This window comes from Ursus arctos, unplaced genomic scaffold (genome assembly GCF_023065955.2).
Source record: "Ursus arctos isolate Adak ecotype North America unplaced genomic scaffold, UrsArc2.0 scaffold_21, whole genome shotgun sequence".
NCBI lineage: Eukaryota > Metazoa > Chordata > Mammalia > Carnivora > Ursidae > Ursus > Ursus arctos.
Genome location: NW_026622886.1, coordinates 47,234,219 through 47,254,479, shown reverse-complemented (window position 1 = coordinate 47,254,479; position 20,261 = coordinate 47,234,219). Strand labels below are relative to the sequence as shown.

The following is a 20,261-nucleotide window of genomic DNA, read 5'->3' as shown; positions in this document are numbered from 1 at the left end:
GGTGTACAGTTCTTAACTCTGTGAGAACCTCGTCCTAGAGTGAAACCAGTGCTGCAGATAGACTCAAAAAGAGATGCTTGAGATGATTGCACCTCAGTTTCACTATCTGCAAAATGGAGACAACAGCTACTAAATAGAATAGAAAAAATAAATGTCAAAGTGTCAGGTGTCTTAATCAGTGATGTTTACTTGTAACTTAAGAGGCAACAACAAATTTTATTTATATGGGTAATTTGTAATCAGCAAATGTAATTTATATCTAAATTGATGCATGGAGACCATCTCTGGGTATCTTCTTTACAACTTATAGAAAAGCCTCATAATTTCATTTAGGTACAACTAAAAACAAAACAATATAAACAAGACAAAAAGAAACAAAAATGAAGGTAAGATCTTTAAAAATATAGCTCCAATTTCACTGTATTACTTACAATAACCATATTTAAATTGGTTTTAGATGAATTAACCTATTTTTCAAAGCAGACATAAACCCCAAAATTAGGGCAAATAATTAAATGTGTAAGATTAACTTAAGAAATTTTATATAATAAGATATTATAATAAGTGTTATTCCAAATTAGTAAAATTAAAAAAAAATATATATATATATATATATATATTTTTTTTTTTCTACAAACCTCACCCTGAGACTATAGCCTAGGTATTTTTTTTTTAAGTAGGCTCCATGCCCAGCATGGAGTCCAACATGGGGCTTGCACTCATGACCCTGAGATCAAAACCTGAGCTGAGATCAAGAGTCAGATGCTTAATCGACGAGCCACTCACTCACCCTTCATATATTTTTTTAAATGCATCTCTTTTGTCACCTATTTTGAATTTTGCTGTCATACAAGTTTATATCATCCTTTTTTCACTGAACATTGTATGGTAACTATTTCCCATGTTATTACACAATTTTCATAATCATCATTTAACATATGATAGCAGTCTGTCAAGTGAATGACAGTAATATATTCAACCACCTCCCAGGTTTGTGCATTTAGGTTGTCTTTAGTTTCCCCATACTATAAACATGATAACTCAAGGGAGAGAGGAGCCAGGGGTTTTAGAATCACGAAACTATGCTGCCAAGGCATTGGGTGACGAAGATATGTCATAGATGGAAGTAAGTATGTTCAGGCTTCTAAAAAGAGCAGTGCTTCATTGGAAGCTTCAGCCACCGGTGCGGAGAGGAGTCAGTAGACCAGGGGAGCTTGTCTTGGTAAAATGGAAGACCGTATTACTTCATGCCTCTGGCCAGATCGATTCACCTTGCTTTGGTACTATTTCTTAATCCTGCCCCCAATGGTATTGTATTTTAAAGAAACTTTTGGGGAGTCTAGCATATTTCTAAATCTCATAATTGGTAGCAGGAGATCTTATGGATTTTTTTCTTTACTCAAATTTTAAAATGGGCTTTTTAATAGAAAAGTGAGAAAAATATTCTCTGGTCCTGTAATCTTCCTAGAAAAATCTAGGAGTTTTTTTTTTTTTTTTTTTTTTTTTAAACACCCCTTCCCTAGTGCCAGGTTATTATCTTCTTTTCAAATTGAGGAAAGAAACAAACACCAGAAAATCTTTGAAGACTAAATGCAAAATGGAAGACCCAAAATGGGTTAGATATAATTCAATTTTTTCCAGGTTGACCAGAGAATGTCACTGAATATGAAGGGTGAGAAAGATAATCTGAATGGCTTTCCAGCTATGCTCCAACAACCTTAGGGACCATTTCAGGGAAGGAGTCAGCGAATGATACTAGAGAGAGATCTAGGATCTTTATGACTCCCCCATCCCATCCCACCCCCCATAAACCAGAGTAGTGGGTTTGGGTACTAGGGTTCTGAGTAACACTTTGTTTCTAGAAAGGATTCTGTGGCTTTGAAAACTGTAGAGGGATAGGAGGGATGGAGTAAAACCACACTGCTCTATGGTGATCCTCCCTAACTATGGAGCCATACATATTTTATGGCTCTGGGAGGAAGAGAAGACGATAAACATGCCAATAGATAAAATAGGTAAGTTTTTCTCTAGACATGAAAACATATTTAAAAGTTTGGGCCGACTCCTCTTATCCAAATAATCTAGACTGCATACTGTTAATGCTATTGGATAATAATTCTAATAATTACTAGAGCTTTACTGAATGCTTAATTGATCACTAAGTTTGTGTGACCGTCACTTAAAATTCTCATTTTACAGTAGAGGAAACTAAGAAATTGAATGTCACATCTTGAATGTGGTGGGATAGAAGTTTGAATCCAGGGAGTCTTGACTTCAGACACAAGGGTGTTTAACTTTTTTTTTTTTTTTCTGTACTGCATAGCTGTATGCAAATTTCGTAAGTGACAAAAATTCTTATTTCCAAGACACTCATTTCTCTTGCACTTTCATTCCTTTGAGGATATTTATTGAACACCTACCAAGTTCTGAGAATAACGTTAAATAAGATCGATTCTGTCCTCAAGAATAGGGGAGAGTGCCAAGAAGTGTGATATAGGTTATGGGATATATGTGTTACGGTAAAAGTATGCACAGGGAGTTAGGATTGGGGTTACAGTCGGGCTTCATAGTTACGGGAGCTGAGGTCTATCTATACCTTAAATTATAGACAGGAGTTAGATGGAGGAAGGTAGTGGTGAGGGACACGTCAAGTGGAAGAAATAGCAGATGTGCTACGCCATGGTGAAACACCAGGATGGCTCAAGAACTACAGATATTTTACTGCTACAACTACAACACATTCTTGCAGGTGTGTTGGAGCCTAACCAGCAATTTTCAAACATGTTGTTTGAAATCAGGATCACCTGGGGAATTTATTGAATGTGGTTTGCTGGGTCTCACTCGCAGAGTTTCCATCTAGCAGATCTGAGTTGGTGCCCTAGAATTTGGGTGTTTACCAAGTCACCATGTAATGCTTATGCTCCTCAACTAGGAGCCACACCATGAAAACTACTAGGTAAGGGCTAGAAACAGGGACCAATTTCTTTTTGCTGTAGTATGATTAAAATCTAGCTAATAGGAAAAAAAGCATTAGGGAAAAAAAGACATGAAAATTCTATATGGAATACAAACAACTATCTGCTACAACTCAACAACCAAATTAATATATAAGGGAATATATATTTGCATACTGAAGTTGTGTGTTAGGCATTTTTGCAAAGATTAATAGAAAACTAAGATATACTCATTATAGAACATTTAAAAATTTCAAAAACATATAAATTATATGTCACTTCTTTCCAAAGTCACCCCTGTTAATAGCTCTTCACATGTATGTAGAAGACTGGCTTGTGGCTGCATGGCTTCATGCTCGGCCTCCGTGTTCACATCAGTGCCTCCTCTCTGTGTCTTCTCTTCTGTGTGTCTGTCTTTAAACCCCCTTTGCTTCACTCTTATAAATATAGCTTGTGATTGCCTTTAGGGACCACCTGGATAGTTTAGGATCAGCTCTTCTTTCAGGGTCCTTAACTCAGTTACCTCTTTTGCCATAAGCCGTCGTCCGTTGGGGCTGCTACAGCAAAATACCATAGGCGGGTGGCTTTCTGGAGGCTGGGAAGCCCAAGACGAAGGTGCCAGCAAGTTCTGTGTCTAATGGGAACCAGTGTCCTGGTTCATGGATGGCTGTCTTCTTGTGCCCTCACATGGCAGAAGGGGTAAGGGAAATCTGGGCCTCTTTCATAAGGACATTGGTCTCATTCACGAGGGCTCCACCCTCATGACCTAATTACCTCCCACAGGCCCCACCTCCAAACATCATACTGGGGATTAGGTTAGATGAATTTTGAGAGGATACAGCATCAACTCAAAAGTCTAATGTCCAAAGTCTCATCTAAATATCAAAATCAGATATGGGTGTGACTCAAGGTATCATTCATCCTGAGGCAAATTCTTCTCTAGCTATGAACCTGTGAAATCTTCCAAAATATGATGGTGAGACAGGCATAGGATAGACAGTCCCATTCCAAAAGGGAAACATAGAGAAGGGAGGGGTTCCAAGTAAGTCTAAAACCCAGCATTAAGTCTTCAGAGCCAACAACATTAAATCTTAAGGATCAAGAATAATCTTCTTTCATTGGATGCCCTGCGTTCTGGACCCACTGGGCTATGGTCTCATCTTCGCAGCTCTCACAGGTTAGCGTGAACACTCTCAGGGTTCTAGAAGAGAGCCCTGTCCCCAGGGCTCAGAGCATCATCCTTGTTGGGGCTTTCTGCAGTAGCCCTGTCCCTGTGGAAGTATTGTGTCTGGGCTCTGTCCCAGCAGGATGGGGTCTTATATCCATGGCTTAATAGGATCCTGGTCCTTAATAGGATCCTGACCCTGCAACTCTCTCAGGCATCTTCTAGAATCTAGGTGGAGGCAGCCATGCCCCCATGGCTCTTGCATTCTGCATGCTGACAGAGATGGTAGAGGAGTGTGGGTACCACCAAAGTTTGCCTCCTGTGTCCTCCAGAGCTGCACCTGGGACAGCCAAGGAGCTCAGTTCTGGAGTGCAGCAAGCAGAGCCCATGATGTGAGGCAGCACTGGGCAGCGCACCCTGATGTCCCAACTTTGAAACCACCTTCAGGCAGCCCCACCTTTGAAATCTCTCTGCCCCTGGGGCCCTAGCACTGCGGATCTGTGATGGAAAGGGCAGCCCTGATGATTTCTGAATTGTCTTTGAGTGATTCTTCCTTTGCCTTTAACAATAACGCCTGCTTCTGTGGAGATGGCAAATGTTATCAAACGGTGTTTTGCCCACACTTTGAGTGTTCTCTACTGACCACACTTTCTCATTCTCTTCAGTATAGATTGGCTGCAAGTTCTCCAAATCTTTAAATTCTGCTTCCTATTTGATTAACAGTTCTACTTTTAAATCATTTCTTTCTTCAGGCATTTTACTGTAAGGAGTCAGGAGGAACCAGGGCCACTCCTTCAACACTTTGTGTAGAAATAACTTCAGCTACTATCCCATTTCATCACTCACAAGTTCTACAGTAGAGCTGGAAGATAAACACTGTTCAGCCAAGTTCTTAGCCACGTTATAACAAGGATTGCCTTTCCCTCACTAATAACACGTGCCTGATTTCTGTCAGACCTCATCAGAATGGACTTGACCCTCCATATTTCTACTAACATTCTGTTCAGGATTAACTTTGGTATTCTTGAAGAAGACTCAGGCTTTCTTTACAGTCTCCTCTTTTCTTAATTGGCTGTCACCAGAATCACCCTTAATAATCCACTTATGGTAATAGCCTTTTTCTCACATGCACCTCAGAGCTGGTCCAGGTTCAATCCACTCCCCAGTTCCAAAGCCACTTTCACATTTTTAGGTGTTTGTTATGACAGCATCCCCCTCCCAGTACCAATTTTTGTCTCAGTCTGTTAGGGCTGCTGTAACAAAGTACCATACACTAGGTGGCTTATAAATAACAGAAATTTATTTCTCTCCATTCCGGAGGCTGGGAAGTCCAAGATCAAGGTGCCTGCAGATTCAGTGTCTGGTTGGGGCCCTTCCCTGGTTCATAAACAGCCACTTTTCTTTTCTCTTTTTTCTTTTTTAAGTGGGTTTATAGTTTTTTCTTTAAATTTTTAAAAAAGATTTTATTTATTTGTCAGAGAGAAAGAGAGCACAAGCAGGGGGAGTGGCAGGTAGAAAGAGAAGCAGGGTCCCCACTGAGCAGGGAACCCAATGCGGGACTCAATCCCAGGACTCTGAGATCATGACCTGAGCCAAAGGGAGATGCTGAACCAACTCAGCCACACAGGCATCCCCATACACAGCCATTTTTCACTGTGTCTTCACTTGGCAGAGAGAGTATGGGAGCTCCCTGGGGCCTCATTGTAAGGGCACTGATCCTATTCATGAAGGCTTCACCCTGCTGACCTAATTGCCTCCTAAAGGCCCTACCTTCAAATACCATCGCAACTGTGGATTAGGTATCAACATATGAATTTTGAGGGAACACAAACACTCAGTTTCTGGGACCATATAAGACATATTGCAGGTTCTAGGGATTAGGACATGGACATACCTTTTTCAGGGCCCCTATTCAGCCCACAACAATTGCTTTTACACACTTCTTAAAGTATAGTATTAGAAATCAGGAATCGTTTGGTGTGGGATGTCCATTTCCAATTCCTTATAATATGTGCTGACATGTATTTTTTTTTAATTTGCCCATTATAAAAACATCTTTAGTTAGTTTGACCTTTATTATCAATTAGCATTCTCAGAATCCTTTTAACTACAGCAGTTAAGTTTAGTTCACATCTAAAAATAGGTTTTGTGTTACTGACATTTTGTGGGCCATGCACTATTGATATGTCTCTTGTCTAGTTGTCAAAGTAAATCAGTCTATAGGATTTAAAACATGGGCTGTCTGGAAGAATAAAATAACCTCTCAGGATTAGATTACAATTTTAATTCAGTTACCTGTTGGAGAAGAGAAGATTTGGTTCTGTTTAATTTCTGTTACAAAATTGGGTGAGTTGTCATCTAAACTTAAACATTGTACATTAATTTGACACTACTTTATCCTTTTGTATAAGAAAAAGGAAATAGAAAACATAAAGACTAGCTCATAAAGGAACACAGTAATTCCTTTAGGTGAAAACACAGCCTCTTTATAGGTAGGATGTGAAGAACAAGTCATGCTTTATCCATAGGCTCTCTAGATTAATTTATAGTGAAGTCAATAGTCTCCTAACGTCCATTGATTTAATTTGGGACTTAGTTTGCTGAGTACCTTATTTCTGGACTATAATTTGAAACATAACTTCTGGATGGCTTAGACTATTGATAAGGGTTCATAAAATTGATTCATCCTGATTTAGATTTGGGTAGTTGAAGAAATAATTATTCACAAAGTATATAAAGGAAATTCTGATATTCTGTACAAGTAATGAGCAAAGACCTTAAATATAACACTAGAGTCTAACCATTGATCATCACTAATAGTTTTATTATTTCTTTGCCCTACATCTTCCTCTCCTTAGATTAATCAACCCATATTGATTTCTAGAAGATAAGGCAAGGCTTGGGGCTTAAGCACATTCCACCACGTAAGTTTTTAAAAAACATTTGAATTAGGCGAATGTTTTCAGCTGTCATTAAGTCACCCTTTTGTCAAGGACAATGATATATTGTAGTCTATATACTCAAAGAAATTATAGATAGCGTAGATGTAAATAAGCTGAAATGATGAATTTCTAAAGACTTTGAAGGATAGTTGAGGTTTAGAATTACAAAGAACAAATATTTGAATTCCAGTGGACAGGACAGGCAAGGACATGTGCAAGAACTGAAATGTGGAAATTCACCATTGGAAATAAGACCGAAGGAGTATATTTGTAAGCAGAAAGAGCAGCCTCTAAGGTGCTGTGTTGAAGGTGGAATCAGTAACAAAGGACCTAACGAAAATACTAGTCGTGGTACCAACTTAAGCACTTACTGGACATTACACTTTGGAAAAATCACTTTGTGCCTCTGATTCTTTATGCTCTCATCTCTAAATGTGATTAAAAACATCACTTCCTCTTCACTCATGGGATTATGATAATTAATTGAATCTTTGGGAAATAGTTAAGCGTTGTCATTGTTGTTGATGTTTTTGGTGCATCCTGTTGTAAGTAAAAGTTATCATGAAACAAGTGACAGTATATGGAAACTGCCAACAAACCAAAATAGCTTAGAGCGTAGTTCAACTTCTAGCTGTCGTAATTAACGCAGCTTTTGTAGGGGCGGATAAACTTTATGCCGCCTGGGACTTTAGGAAGCAATCTCCAAAATAGTTGCTTTCCCAAATGAAAGGAGAACTTTCCCATGTTCTGAAGGATTGTTGATCTTCTACTGTTTTTTTTTTTTTTTTTTAGTAGGACACACAATTCTAAAACACTACTTTTCATCTTTAAAGCTAAAGACCAACATATGGATCGTATGAATATATTTGCATAAACGTGTATTAAAATATGATAGTTTAGTAGACGTAGAGAAAGGGATGTAAAATAGATTAATATAACTACCAAGCAGGAAGTTATAACTTCTTGGATTTTTGGCCAATTTGTTGAAAGAAGCCATGGATGTGAGTTGGTCTTTCTATAAGAAAATAGACTAGTCAGGTTAAAGCAGTATGAAAGGTTTGTAGAAATGTTGGAGAGCGTTTAGAACGTGGACTTGTCAAGATCTCTTGTAGCCTCTGTGCTGACCTCCATAAAGCGTGATGATAATTAAGTATAGACTGGAAGGTCAGAGCCCAGTTTTCAGAAATGCGTCAGGCTTTCCTCAGAGGTTTTGCCCCAGCTCTCTCTGCCAGAGGACACTGACAGGAAATATATTTCCTCAAAATATAAAAAGGATTTCTGCATTTGGATGGGCAGGTTACATGTAGTAGGATGGGGCTGCCATCCCTGAACTACCCGGCTTAAAAAAGTTACCAAGGCTCCCAAGGCCCCTGGTAAGACCAGAACAGATGTTTCTCCTCACCGCTGTTACCCCAGACCCGGGAGACCCTGTAACTCTTTATTCTGAGCACAAGTTAAAGTTTTAATTTCAGCCTGGGTGGCTCAGTTGGTTGTGTCCGAATCTTGGTTTCAGCTTGGGTCATGGTCTTAGGGTCCTGGGATCAAGCATGTGTGTGGGGCTCCGAGCTCAGCAGGGAGTCTGCCTGAGATTCTGTCCCTCTCCCTGTGCCCCGCCCCCCACTCATGTTCTCTCTCCCTCTCAAATAAATAAATAAATCTTTTAAAAAACCTTTAATTTCAGCCTTATCTATTTCTCAGGTTTTATTCATGACTTTATAATTCCCTGACTAATCATTCTAGTTCCCACTCACAGTTTCTCACTGACTTGGCAACTAGATCACAAGCTTTCCTCATCCTCTCATACAAATCTCATTTAGCCTGGTGGCTGCATTGCCTTTTTCAACGCTTCAGGATACGTGGCCCTACATGCAAAGCAGGGAACTGGTTATTTAATTCAGAGTTGACTTTTTTCCAGCTTTAATCTAGGCAAAGGAATGTCCAACTTAAACAAAATAAACTCTAAGTACTAGCTTCTATGTATTCAGCACAAGATTTAAGTTGAAATGAAAGTATTTGATGTATTAGGAAATTTGAATGTATCTGTCACCTAGTTCTTTTTTTTTTTTTTTTTTAAAGATTTTTTATTTATTTATTTGACAGAGATAGAGACAGCCAGCGAGAGAGGGAACACAAGCAGGGGGAGTGGGAGAGGAAGAAGCAGGCTCATAGAGGAGGAGCCTGACGTGGGGCTCGAACCCGGAACGCCGGGATCACGCCCTGAGCCGAAGGCAGACGCTTTAACCGCTGTGCCACCCAGGCGCCCCTGTCACCTAGTTCTGATTAGGAAGTTTTAATTCTAAATCAGAAGATCCCTAAAATACTTTTAGTCCTTTTCATGACCAGTCTGTCTTATAGTGAGACATATATATTACTGATAATGTTTCTTTTTTTAATTATGTTAAGTTAGCCACCATACAGTACATCATTAGTTTTTGATGTAGTGTTCAATGATTCATTAGTTTCATATAATACCCAGTGCTCGTTACAAACTGTGCCCTCCTTAATACCCATCACCTGGCTACCCCATCCCCCACCCCCCTCCCCTCCAAAAAGCTTTTTTGATAATATTTCTAATAATTCTCTTTTCAATAATCTGTTTCCATTGTCAATGGATAGTTTCTTTAACTGAATTTTAGAGTAAATTATTTAAATGAGTATAGGAAATTATTTGAGTGACAGCTAATGAATGCCAATGAATTTCTGTCTCGGAATGGTAGTTATGCAATCTAATGTTATTTATTTTAAAAAAACTATTTCTTCATTTTATAGTTATAATTTTTTTCACATGCATATATGTTTGATCATTTTGTTCATACGTTAGCAGTTCTGTCAATGGATTGACAAAGAAATTTTGCTAATTATTAAAATATGGTCATAATATCCTGGGATAAATTAAAGCCAGCTGATCTAATGAGGCTCATGGAACTCAATTATACATGTAACCTTTGTTTTTTTCATTTCTTTAGATAATCCAGAGTCTGCTCTACCTCTCTCCCTTTGCATTGCCCTCATATATCACTTCAAGGAATAGTGACTAGACTTAAAATTCCACGGATAATCCAAAAAAATCTGTTCAAGTTGGCATCTACCAACAGGTAAAATTACACTTTTAATTCCTGCTTTTCTTGATTATTTCCGTAAATAAAAGGAAAAAGACACAACAGGTATAAGTCGTGGAAAATATTACAGAGCTGTGCACAGAAAAATAACATGAGGCCAGTAAATGTGTATGAATCAGATCTTGATCATTAATCAACCCAAGAGTTGTTTAATAATGAACAGGTAGTAATCTTGGAAGTGGAATTTTTCAAGGGTTAATTGGTTAGGGTCCACTCTTTAATAATTTAGTTAAGAGATCATAAGATATCAATTTATATGGAAGAAACTAAACAGCTAGGAGATAAGGAAGTGAAGAGGCATGAATAGTGACTCTCAACCTGGACTATGCAGTTATAATTAAAATCAAGTCAATATTCTGGAAACAGATACAGAAGATTACATACAGAGATAAACTGGTGAAAAAAATAACAATACAAAAAAAGGAGGATTGAGGAGAAAAAAATAACTCAGTTACATAATCTTTTTTAAGGCCCTTAGTTTTCTATGAGCATAGATTCCTGTCTATACAATAGAAATCCCAACATTAACCTAGCTCATTAGTAAATTTTAGTATTCATATTCATAACATGATTTAAATATTAGTAAAATTCAATATTCCTATTGATATATTTAAACAATGTATTTAAGATTATTTAGAAATTTTTTTCTGAAGTTACTGAGAAATCATCTAGTATTTCTAAGTGTTTACAGTAGCAGATGTGATAAAAGCTACAATAGTTTAAACTCATGAATTAATAATGAAAGGTTCTTTTATGCAAACAGGAAAATTGCAGAGAACTTCTCTACCTATTTTAAATTTCATTTTTATCATTTTTCCTCTATGAATTTCTGAAAGCCAAGTCCTTTGGTATAACTCTGGACAAATTACAGAAGTTTAATGTAGAGAATATTTTCATTCGAAATCTGAAAAGTACATGAAAATATCCTTGATATAATTTGACACTAAACAAAAATTAAACCTGTCTCCGCTTTCATAGCTATGTGTTTAGTTTTTTGGTGGGTTTTCTGAAAACATGTGGCAAATTTAGTTTTCTTAACTTATTTCCAACATTATTTTACCAATAGAAAATTGTTTCTTTTTCTTCTACATTTCAATTGAAACATATTCACAAATAAAATGAGAGTAGTAAGAAGAAGATATTGAAAAATGCTGGCAATTACAGCTAAAAGCTAAGCAAACAGCATTACTCCACAAAGAAACATTGATGTTAGGGAACCAATATTTTTAATTTAATTTCAGTTATGTGAGGTTGTATGTGATCATTTCTTCCGCAGGAGAGTGTGAGCTCTTACACCATAAAGCTAGCGGGTAAGTGTTCCTAGGCATATCCAAAGAGAAAGTCCTTTCTTTTAACAAACAATAACATACCATTTATTTGTTTGGAAGAATTTTATTGCTACAAAAAATGCATAAAATGTATCATTATTAAATAATAGCTAGCCCCATTTTGAGAAGTGCAGTAAAATTAATTCATTAAAACCATATAAGTTCTAATGTGACAGGTCTAGAAAATAGGTTCATGCTGAAATATTTTTAAGTATTCTCAATTATTAAAAGTAGAAAAATTCTAAAATATTTCTAATAATCTAATATTTCTAATAATAAAAAATCTATAATTCTTTACAATCTATCAGATTTAATACATACATGGTCCTTTTTAACCTTTGTAAAGAAAATCTTAAATATTTTGGAACAAGAGAGTATTCTGTTTCTAAGTGATGACACCTCCATTTTTATTATGCTTAGAATTCAGATAGAGATAGCTTTTATTTTTGGGTTGGTACTTCAGTGCAGATCTGAATTCTTTGAGTAATTTTTGAGTAGTTTTTATTTCCATAAACAAACGCTTTCAGTTTTAGTTACATACATTGTTCCATTTTGGGGGTTGATTTTCTGAGTATGAGAATATTAAAAATATTCACGAGAAATTATATGCTTGTAACTATAAAATATTATTTTGGTGACTCTCAAGAGTAATATCTGAAAATGGAAATAAGGTTTAAACTGTTATTTCATTTTTTTAAAATAGGTTGCTTGAATCTCGACTAGAGGAGCAGGAATGCCACCACCAGTAGGTCCCCCTCTACACCCACCTCCTGATGGAGGCTGGGGCTGGGTGGTGGTTGGAGCGTCCTTTATCTCCATTGGATTTTCATACGCATTCCCCAAAGCTGTCACAGTATTCTTCAAAGAAATTCAGCAAATATTCAACACTAGCTACAGTGAAATAGCCTGGATATCATCCATTATGCTGGCTGTTATGTATGCAGGAGGTAAGATTTCTGGGAATAAACGGAATTCCAGATTAAGAAAACAATGCTTCCACGCCACAGTGCTTTACATGTAATGTCTTCGTATATTAAAGCGCTGTTTTTGTATTATAGTCACTTAAAACCAACCAAAAATATAATTCCAAATGAATTTTTAATAATTTTATCGACTCTGCATCTCGAGCTGTTCACTTCGTTCTTTAGTATTACTAGAGTATTTATTTGAATGAGGATTTCTTTAAACAAAGTAATGTTTACGAAATTATGGAGTTTCCAAGGGAGGCACTTTCCATTTAATCTGCAATAAAGTCTATACCATAGTGTTAGTATCATTTTCTACCATTGTTACAGTTGGTAGAAATCCTTTCTTCCTAATGAGAAAGAAACTCCAGTTGCTGATAATCTGTGAGCCTACTAAGTACTTCACCTTCAGCTGCAGAAATGGAGTGTTATCATGTACATTCTGGATCCATTCAGGTTCTTGTGATCAAAATAATTCCTTATCTCTGTAGTACTCATTAAATATGACATTAAAATAAAAGATTTTATTTATTTTGAGACAGAGTGGGGTGAGGGGTAGAGGGAGATGGAAAGGGAGAGAGAATCTCCAACCAACTTCCTGCTGAGTGCAGACCTGATGCAGGGCTTGATCCCACGACCGTGAGATCATAACCTGAGCTGAAGTCAGGAGTTGGACATTTAACCAACTGAGCCACCCAGGCGCCCCTAATACGACATTTGTAAATGTAAATGGTTGCCTGACAATTATTTTGTTACATTCCATGTTCAGATGAGGGTAAGATTCATGAGGGAGAACAAATCAAAGAACGATATCACTTCCGAATGCTTAAAAAAATGGAATTATTAGTGTATCGTTATGTCACTAATTTTCTTTAAATCAATCCAACAGCAGACCAGATGGTCTCTACATTTTTTAAAGTCATCCTGTAAAATATTTAGGTTTTAGAGTTTTCATTTTTCAACTGGATATTTGACTTTAAGAGGCAGGTGTAGCTCAGAATATAAGCACTGGAAGAAATCATACAAATCACCTAGCACAATTTCTTACCTTACAGTCGAGGATAATATGGCTCATAGTGATAGGGATATACCATTAGCAATAATATCCAATATTTATTAGTATTTACTTTCAGCTAAGTCCTCTCTAAATGCTTGCTGTGTATCACATGATTTAATCCTCGTGACAATGCATGAGATCAGTATTATTTTCTCTCCATTCTATAATTGAAGAAATAGAGACATAAACTAGTTTCCCAAGACAAAGAGCTCATTAGTGTCAGATAGAAATCGAGACTCCAAACATTGAGTCATGCTCTCTGCCTTTCTCATATCTTCCTCTTTACCTCTAGAAAGTGATAGAGCCAGATCTAGGCCAGGCCTTCTACAGACCTGACTCAGGTGTTACTCCCACAAGGTCATTTGTCAGTGACATAATAATTAATCTACAGGATACTGTCTCTTTATGGTACTACCAAGTGAAAATGTGACCCCTGTGATCCTGTGTGTGTGTGTGTGTGTGTGTGTGTGTGTGTGCCGGTGTTCACAAGTGCATATTGGTATGTGTTTTCTGCTTTCTATATGTCAGTGATTTTACATTAATCCAGTATGTGTCCCTTACCCTTTTTAGTTAGGTTAAATGGGTGCATTTTTGTTCCACTACTAAAAGGTATCTTTAAAATGCTGTTTGAGTGGATCAGTGAAAAATTTTGCTTCTAAAACACTTTGAGTATCTCCTTTGGACCATTGCTTTAAGGATTCTAACTGTGTCATTTCTGATGATATAGAAACAATAGACACTGTGTACCTGGTTTTGTTCCTCTATTGCAAGGGTTGGGTGTTATTTAATGTTTTACTAGAACAACACACAGGTCATCTTGTCCTGAGCTCCAAAATATGCTAACATTAAGGTACGTGGTTTCCCCCCTTCTTAAATACAACTGAGACAGATTCCTCTAGTGACTTCATAGAAATCTACTGAATTTGAACTATACAGTCATAATTTTATACTGAATAGGGAGTTGACCAACTCATAAGCAAGACAAAAATTTGTATAACTTTTTCGTTAAGTCAAGTCTTAATTGACTTTATTAGTTTTAAGCAAATAACCTCAAAGTCCCCGTGCCTCAAAGGAATACAAATTTACTTATTGCTCAAGCAGTGTTTCATCTGATGGTTTTGCCATCACATGAGACTTTGTGGTGTTTCCAAATCTGCTCCACTTGGCTAGACAGAGAGTGAATGCAAACAGCATGGAAGATCATGTGGGATACTTTAGGGGCCAGGCCTGGAAGGGATAAACAACATTTCTGCACATAATCTACTGGTCAGAATCTTATGTAGCTCTACCTAGAGACAGGAGCCAGGGTTGCTGGAAAATGCAGGATTCCTAGAGGAAGAAATAGAATAGGATAGCATCCAATAAGTCTCAGACAGAGCTTGATACCTCAGCAATCATTCTTCATCCAGTGAAAGTAGGATGTATTTATAGACTTGCCATGGTCATATGATAGCCTTCGATTCCCTGGCTGGATCTACAAAAAGGTGTAGAATGAAGAATAATACAGTTTCTTTTCTCAAACCATTAAATCTCAGTATCAAATTATAATATGTAAATAGTTATAATATATATTTATTATTAAATTTTTCAATTTATTCATATTCTTATTTCCTATTTTTAATATATATAGTATACATGTAAAAAAAAAAAACACAAAAGAGGGGCACCTGGGTGGCTCAGTCGGTTAACTGTCTGACTCTTGATTTCAGCTCAGGTCATGATGTCAGGGTCATAAGATGGAGCCCTGTGTTGAGCTCTGGGCTTAGCCCAGAGTCTGCTTGTCTGTCTCCCTCTGTCATTCCCTCTGTTCTCATGTTCTCTTTCTCTCTCACTCAAATAAATAAATAAATAGCCAAAAACAGAACTCTTTTGAAGCTCATCAAAAAAATGGTAGTTTGGGGGTGCCTGGGTGACTCAGTTAGTTAGGTGTCCCACTCTTGATCTTAGCTCAGATCTTGATCTGAGGGTTGTGAGTTCAAGCCTTGTGTTGGGCTCCATGCTGGGCATGGAGCCTACCTTTTAAAAAAAAAATGTAGTTTGGTTAAATAAGTAGTTATCAATTCAGGAAAAAAAATACCTTAAAATGTTTAGGGTAATAGATGAAAAAAATCTGTCTAAACTAAAGATCAGTGGGGATTTTCTGCTTATTTCAAGAAAACCAATGCTAGACACACGAAGATACTTATGTAGTAGTTGATAATGGTAATGTCTAGGTGAGAGCCACTAAGTCACTGGAATATTGCTCAGATCGTTAGTTGTCAAAACTGAGACATTTTGTTTATCATCTCTGGCCATGGAGAAAAGTCAGTAATTGCAGAAATTCTGTGGTCTTTCCCTTGAAAGTGCAAAAGCAATCCCAGGCCCCTGGCCTGCAGGATAGAAATGTTATTACCTGCCATATCCACTGGTTAATGGAGAACTCATTACACTTTACATGGTTTGTTGCAAATAACACAGGTGTCTTATCTTGATAATTGTTTTGATCTTTTAATAAGAAAGAATTGGTACATTTAAAACTGTAATCTCAATATGAAAACAGTCCCCCTTATGTGGATACAAATAATTTTTTTCAGAAACTTAATAACTATTTAGAACAATAAATTCCGATAGTTTCAATTAATCTAAGACACAGATTTTGCTCCTATTACCAAAGTGGTAGTATTTTTTCAAATATGGTCCACAGACTTTCTGCTTCTGAATCATGTGTCTTTTGTTAAAAACACATAGTTGCAGGTCTTCTCCCAAACCCCGTGTTAGCAGAATTTCTGTTGGTGGAGTCCAGAAACTTGCATTTCAACAGGAATCCCTGAAAAACACTTCATGTACAACATAGAGATTCACTGTTGGAGGAGAAGATCAATAATTGATTTAAAAATATTTAAATTATCCTTTAATATTTGAAAGATCTCTATTTATAGTGGCCTTTTAGGTTGATGATTATAAAATAAATTCAAAGACCATAAGGTGAAAAGGCATATAGTTTAGTATGAAGTTTAATGAGGCTGTCTACCCAGTAACTGAAATACTCTGTTCAACATAATGCTAATTACGTTAGCCTAGAGAACATCTAAGATCTGACATACTCATTAGGGCTTAGCACTCAACCTATTAATCACCACGGTGGGGTCACTGGGTAAGATGGAGTGTGTTCTGAGGCCTGGCCTGTGATGTCAGGACTGGAGTCTCTCGTAGTAATTAGTTGGCATCCGAGCCTTGGTAGCAAGGTATTATCTTCCCTTCTGATGTCTGAATTAAAAATGAAACTAATAAAAGGTATGCAGGAAGGATGGAAAAGAATGCAAATTATGTTTATCCCTTACTTCATCCTTAGAATAGTGACATTAAATTACAGCAACCCATCTGGTCATCCATATGGTCTCCTGGAGTTCTAGCAAATTTCAGCAAATAGGTCAAACACAGTGGTCACTCCATTAATAAAGCACTAAGTAGAGATAGAAAACATATTACAAATTGAACTTTCCACATTGTTTAGATGGATATGGGGATTTATTTTATAAACAGTGATTATATGGGATTATCTTTTAGTACAATGTTTGTCTTTGTTACTCTACGGAAAGATAGTGTGAATCTGCTTAGCTACACAATTACCGAATACAGCTTTGGGGCTGCCAATCTCTGTGAGTACCTCATGTTATTTTTCTGGTAATATCTGTTATGACTTGGAAGAATCAGCCATTCTGGAGGGGAGAGGTGGCTTTGTCTCCATGGTAACATACTCTTCTGTTCTTTGTGAGCAGTGACTGCCAATTGTACTAAGGTAAGGGTGATGGTTTTATGATGGAAAACTTTACACAGGGGGCCAATCATCAGACCAATCAGCCTTTTTTTTTTACTGGAGGCCAAGAAGGAAAGGTTTTAGGCATGGGAGGTTGGTAGTTGTAATATGTAGTGTGTATTTTTCTATTCTTTTTTAAGTCTAACCTCACTACATTATTTTGCTTTATGCTCTAAATATTTTGCAGAATGAAGGAGCCTACTAAAATAATTCATATAGGGCTGTCTCTTAGCCGCAGCCAAAAAAAAAAATAAAAAAGTTCATTCCATTCCTGAGATTGAGACCTACCTGGGGCGTTCACCTTAGTTTTGTAAAGTCCCAGAAGTACACTCGGATAGTCCTATGCAAGCAAGGAGGCTATGCATCTTTTTTTTTTTTTTTTAAGATTTTATTTATTTACTTGACAGAGAGAGAGAGACAGCCAGTGAGAGAGGGAACACAAGCAGGGGGAATGGGAGAGGAAGAAGCAGGCTCTCAGTGGAGGAGCCTGATGTGGGGCTTGATCCCAGGACTCCGGGATCACGCCCTGAGCCGAAGGCAGATGCTTAAGGACTGAGCCACCCAGGCACCCCTGCATCTTTTATACCTACTCTAGGATAGATTTTTTTTAAATCCATGAACATAGATACTGCTAATGTTTTCCTACGACATATGGTATAGTGTGGCAGAAATCATTTTGCTCACTGTATATTCATGCGCTCCTATATATTTTCCAACTTCCCTACACGCAGATGGAGACCAAGTGATTAGTTCTGAGCAATGAAATGAGAGTAGAAGGATATATGTCATCGCGGGACACCTGGACTAAAGAATTCCAGCTGGGGTGCATCTTCCTTTTTCCTCCTCTCCTGGCAGCAATCTTGTTTCATATGACCTGGCTGCAAGGGGATGATCCTTGACCCACTGGATAGTTTGAATAATTACGGAAGAAATCTCGATTAAGCCTCTGTAGTTAGTTGTACAGAAAAACCTGTATTATACAGATCAATACAGACATAAAGGCTTAGATTACTGTGTAATTACATTATAAATTATGTAAATTGTGAGCGCCGGCTAGAACAGACTATGCAATGTCTTCAGTCATTTAGCTCATGTCATGAGAACATGAGAAGGTTTGTGCATGGGCTACTTCAGAACTCTGGTAGAGAAGAGGAAGCCTTCAGTGTCTCAAATGAAATTGAAATTGCCAGTTTTCACGGGGATAAATGAGAGGCAGGCACTTGCACTTCAAGGCACAGAAATAGGGATCAAATCATGCCTGTGGAGCTTTCTATGATTAAATGTCTCTGTGTCCCTTCTAAGACAGGAATGGAAGGAGGCCTGGATCAAGGGCAGATCTTGAGTATGCTTAGTCGTAACCTTATTCAGGAGATGCTGTCCCTACAGAGAGCTGATAATTCAAATAATATTGGATTATTGCTAAATTTTATTTTCAGCAGAACAAAAAATGTAAGAAACTTTATTTAAATCATTTTTGATAGGTGTTCTTTGGACAGTGAATGTTTTCCTTACCAATGTATAAAAAGAACCTGCTTATTAACTTATGGCCTGGTAAGAATATCTTTCCTGATTTTGGACTTAAATTCCTCCAACATATGTTATTGCATTATTACATATTCTATGCAAATGTGTTTCGGTTGCAAATGACAGAAACCTGAGTCTAAAGAGAAATGTTCCTATGTACAAATGAGAAGCAGCAGAGAGGTACCAGGCTTCCAGGTCCACCAGCTACCCTGACTTCTGTCTCTCACGTTGCTCTGTCTCCTCTCTCCTCTGCTTCTCACAGTGAGGCAGCTTTGTTTATTTATTTTGGTATACTTCCCCTGACAGAGGGAAGATGATTGCCAGCATCTCAGTGTCAAATTGGACATGAGACTGCCCCTCTTCCCTAAGTTATAATCTGACAAATGCTAGGGAAGATGGCTAGGATTTGGCCTACTTTGCATCAGCCCCTACAGGCAGTGGGTGAATGGGGGGCTGGCAATGGCAGCCGGAGTGGAACTATATACTTGGGATAGGAAAGGAGCAATTCCCTAATAGAAGGATGACATTCTCCCCAGAAGAGGGAAAGTATGTGAAGGGACGGCACAATCAGTGCTCACTACTTTACTATTTTAAAAGTAAACGAATCTATAATTTCCTGAGAATAAAGCCACATGTTGCTTTTTTACTAATCACTCATGGGTCACTTGATGTTTAGATAGTTTCTTTGTAGTTAAGGAGCTGGTTAGATATATGTCGAAATGCATATTCTTTATTTAGAAACAATCACATAATGAAATGTAAAACTTAGTAGTTATCTAGAGGATTTAGTTGCACTTACAAGAGTTGGCCCCTTGAGTGGAGCTCAGATATGGAAAATCCTGGGATCTCAGGAGGGTTTATTGATGGTTTAATAGTGCAGTGAGAGGCAGGAAAGCATTGTCATTAAAATAATGAGCTCCAGAATAACAGATATAAAATGTGGACTTGCGACTTTGTGGCTTGGGCCACCCATTTGACCTTGGATCTTCATTTTCCTCATCTGTAAAATCATAGAAAAAATATGTGTGTGTATATATGGTATCTGCTGCTCAGAGTCATTGTTACGGACGAATGATTACAATGTATATTAAGCACCGAGTTTCATGCCTAGGGATGTTTCGTGTTTGATTCATGGAGTTTTGCCTGTCGTTGTTGTTGGTCTTGATATTAGCCATTATAAAATGAAACCACAGATCAGGTACAAGGACGATAGTAAGTCTGATTAGAACAACCTGTGCCAGTAAGATTTTTAAACAGAGGGTAATCTAAGAGATAAATAGGTCAATACTCAGTTCTAAAAGAAATTCCATGGCGTTTACTCATATATTTGCTGTGGCATTTCCCCATGCCTCCTGCTATCCAGGTAGTGGAGTGGACATTTGTCATTCTTTCGGGCTCTCATGTACTGTTG

General features: G+C 37.5%; 1 protein-coding gene across 25 annotated transcripts in view; it reads left to right on the top strand.

Moving 5' to 3' along the window:
• Positions 1 to 20,261, top strand: part of SLC16A7 (solute carrier family 16 member 7) — a 724,207-nt gene that overhangs the window by 637,013 nt on the left and 66,933 nt on the right. For 17 of the 25 annotated variants that reach the window (XM_048217844.2, XM_057316176.1, XM_057316175.1 and 14 more), the window contains 2 exons: positions 10,028 to 10,156; positions 12,212 to 12,455. In XM_048217844.2, the coding sequence (XP_048073801.1) occupies positions 12,242 to 12,455 (214 nt within the window). In that variant the 5' untranslated portion in view covers positions 10,028 to 10,156; positions 12,212 to 12,241. Of the gene's footprint in view, positions 1 to 6,977; positions 7,044 to 10,027; positions 10,157 to 12,211; positions 12,456 to 20,261 lie in introns of all 25 variants that reach the window. The other 8 variants (XM_048217842.2, XM_048217843.2, XM_048217850.2 and 5 more) reach the window with 1 other exon arrangement.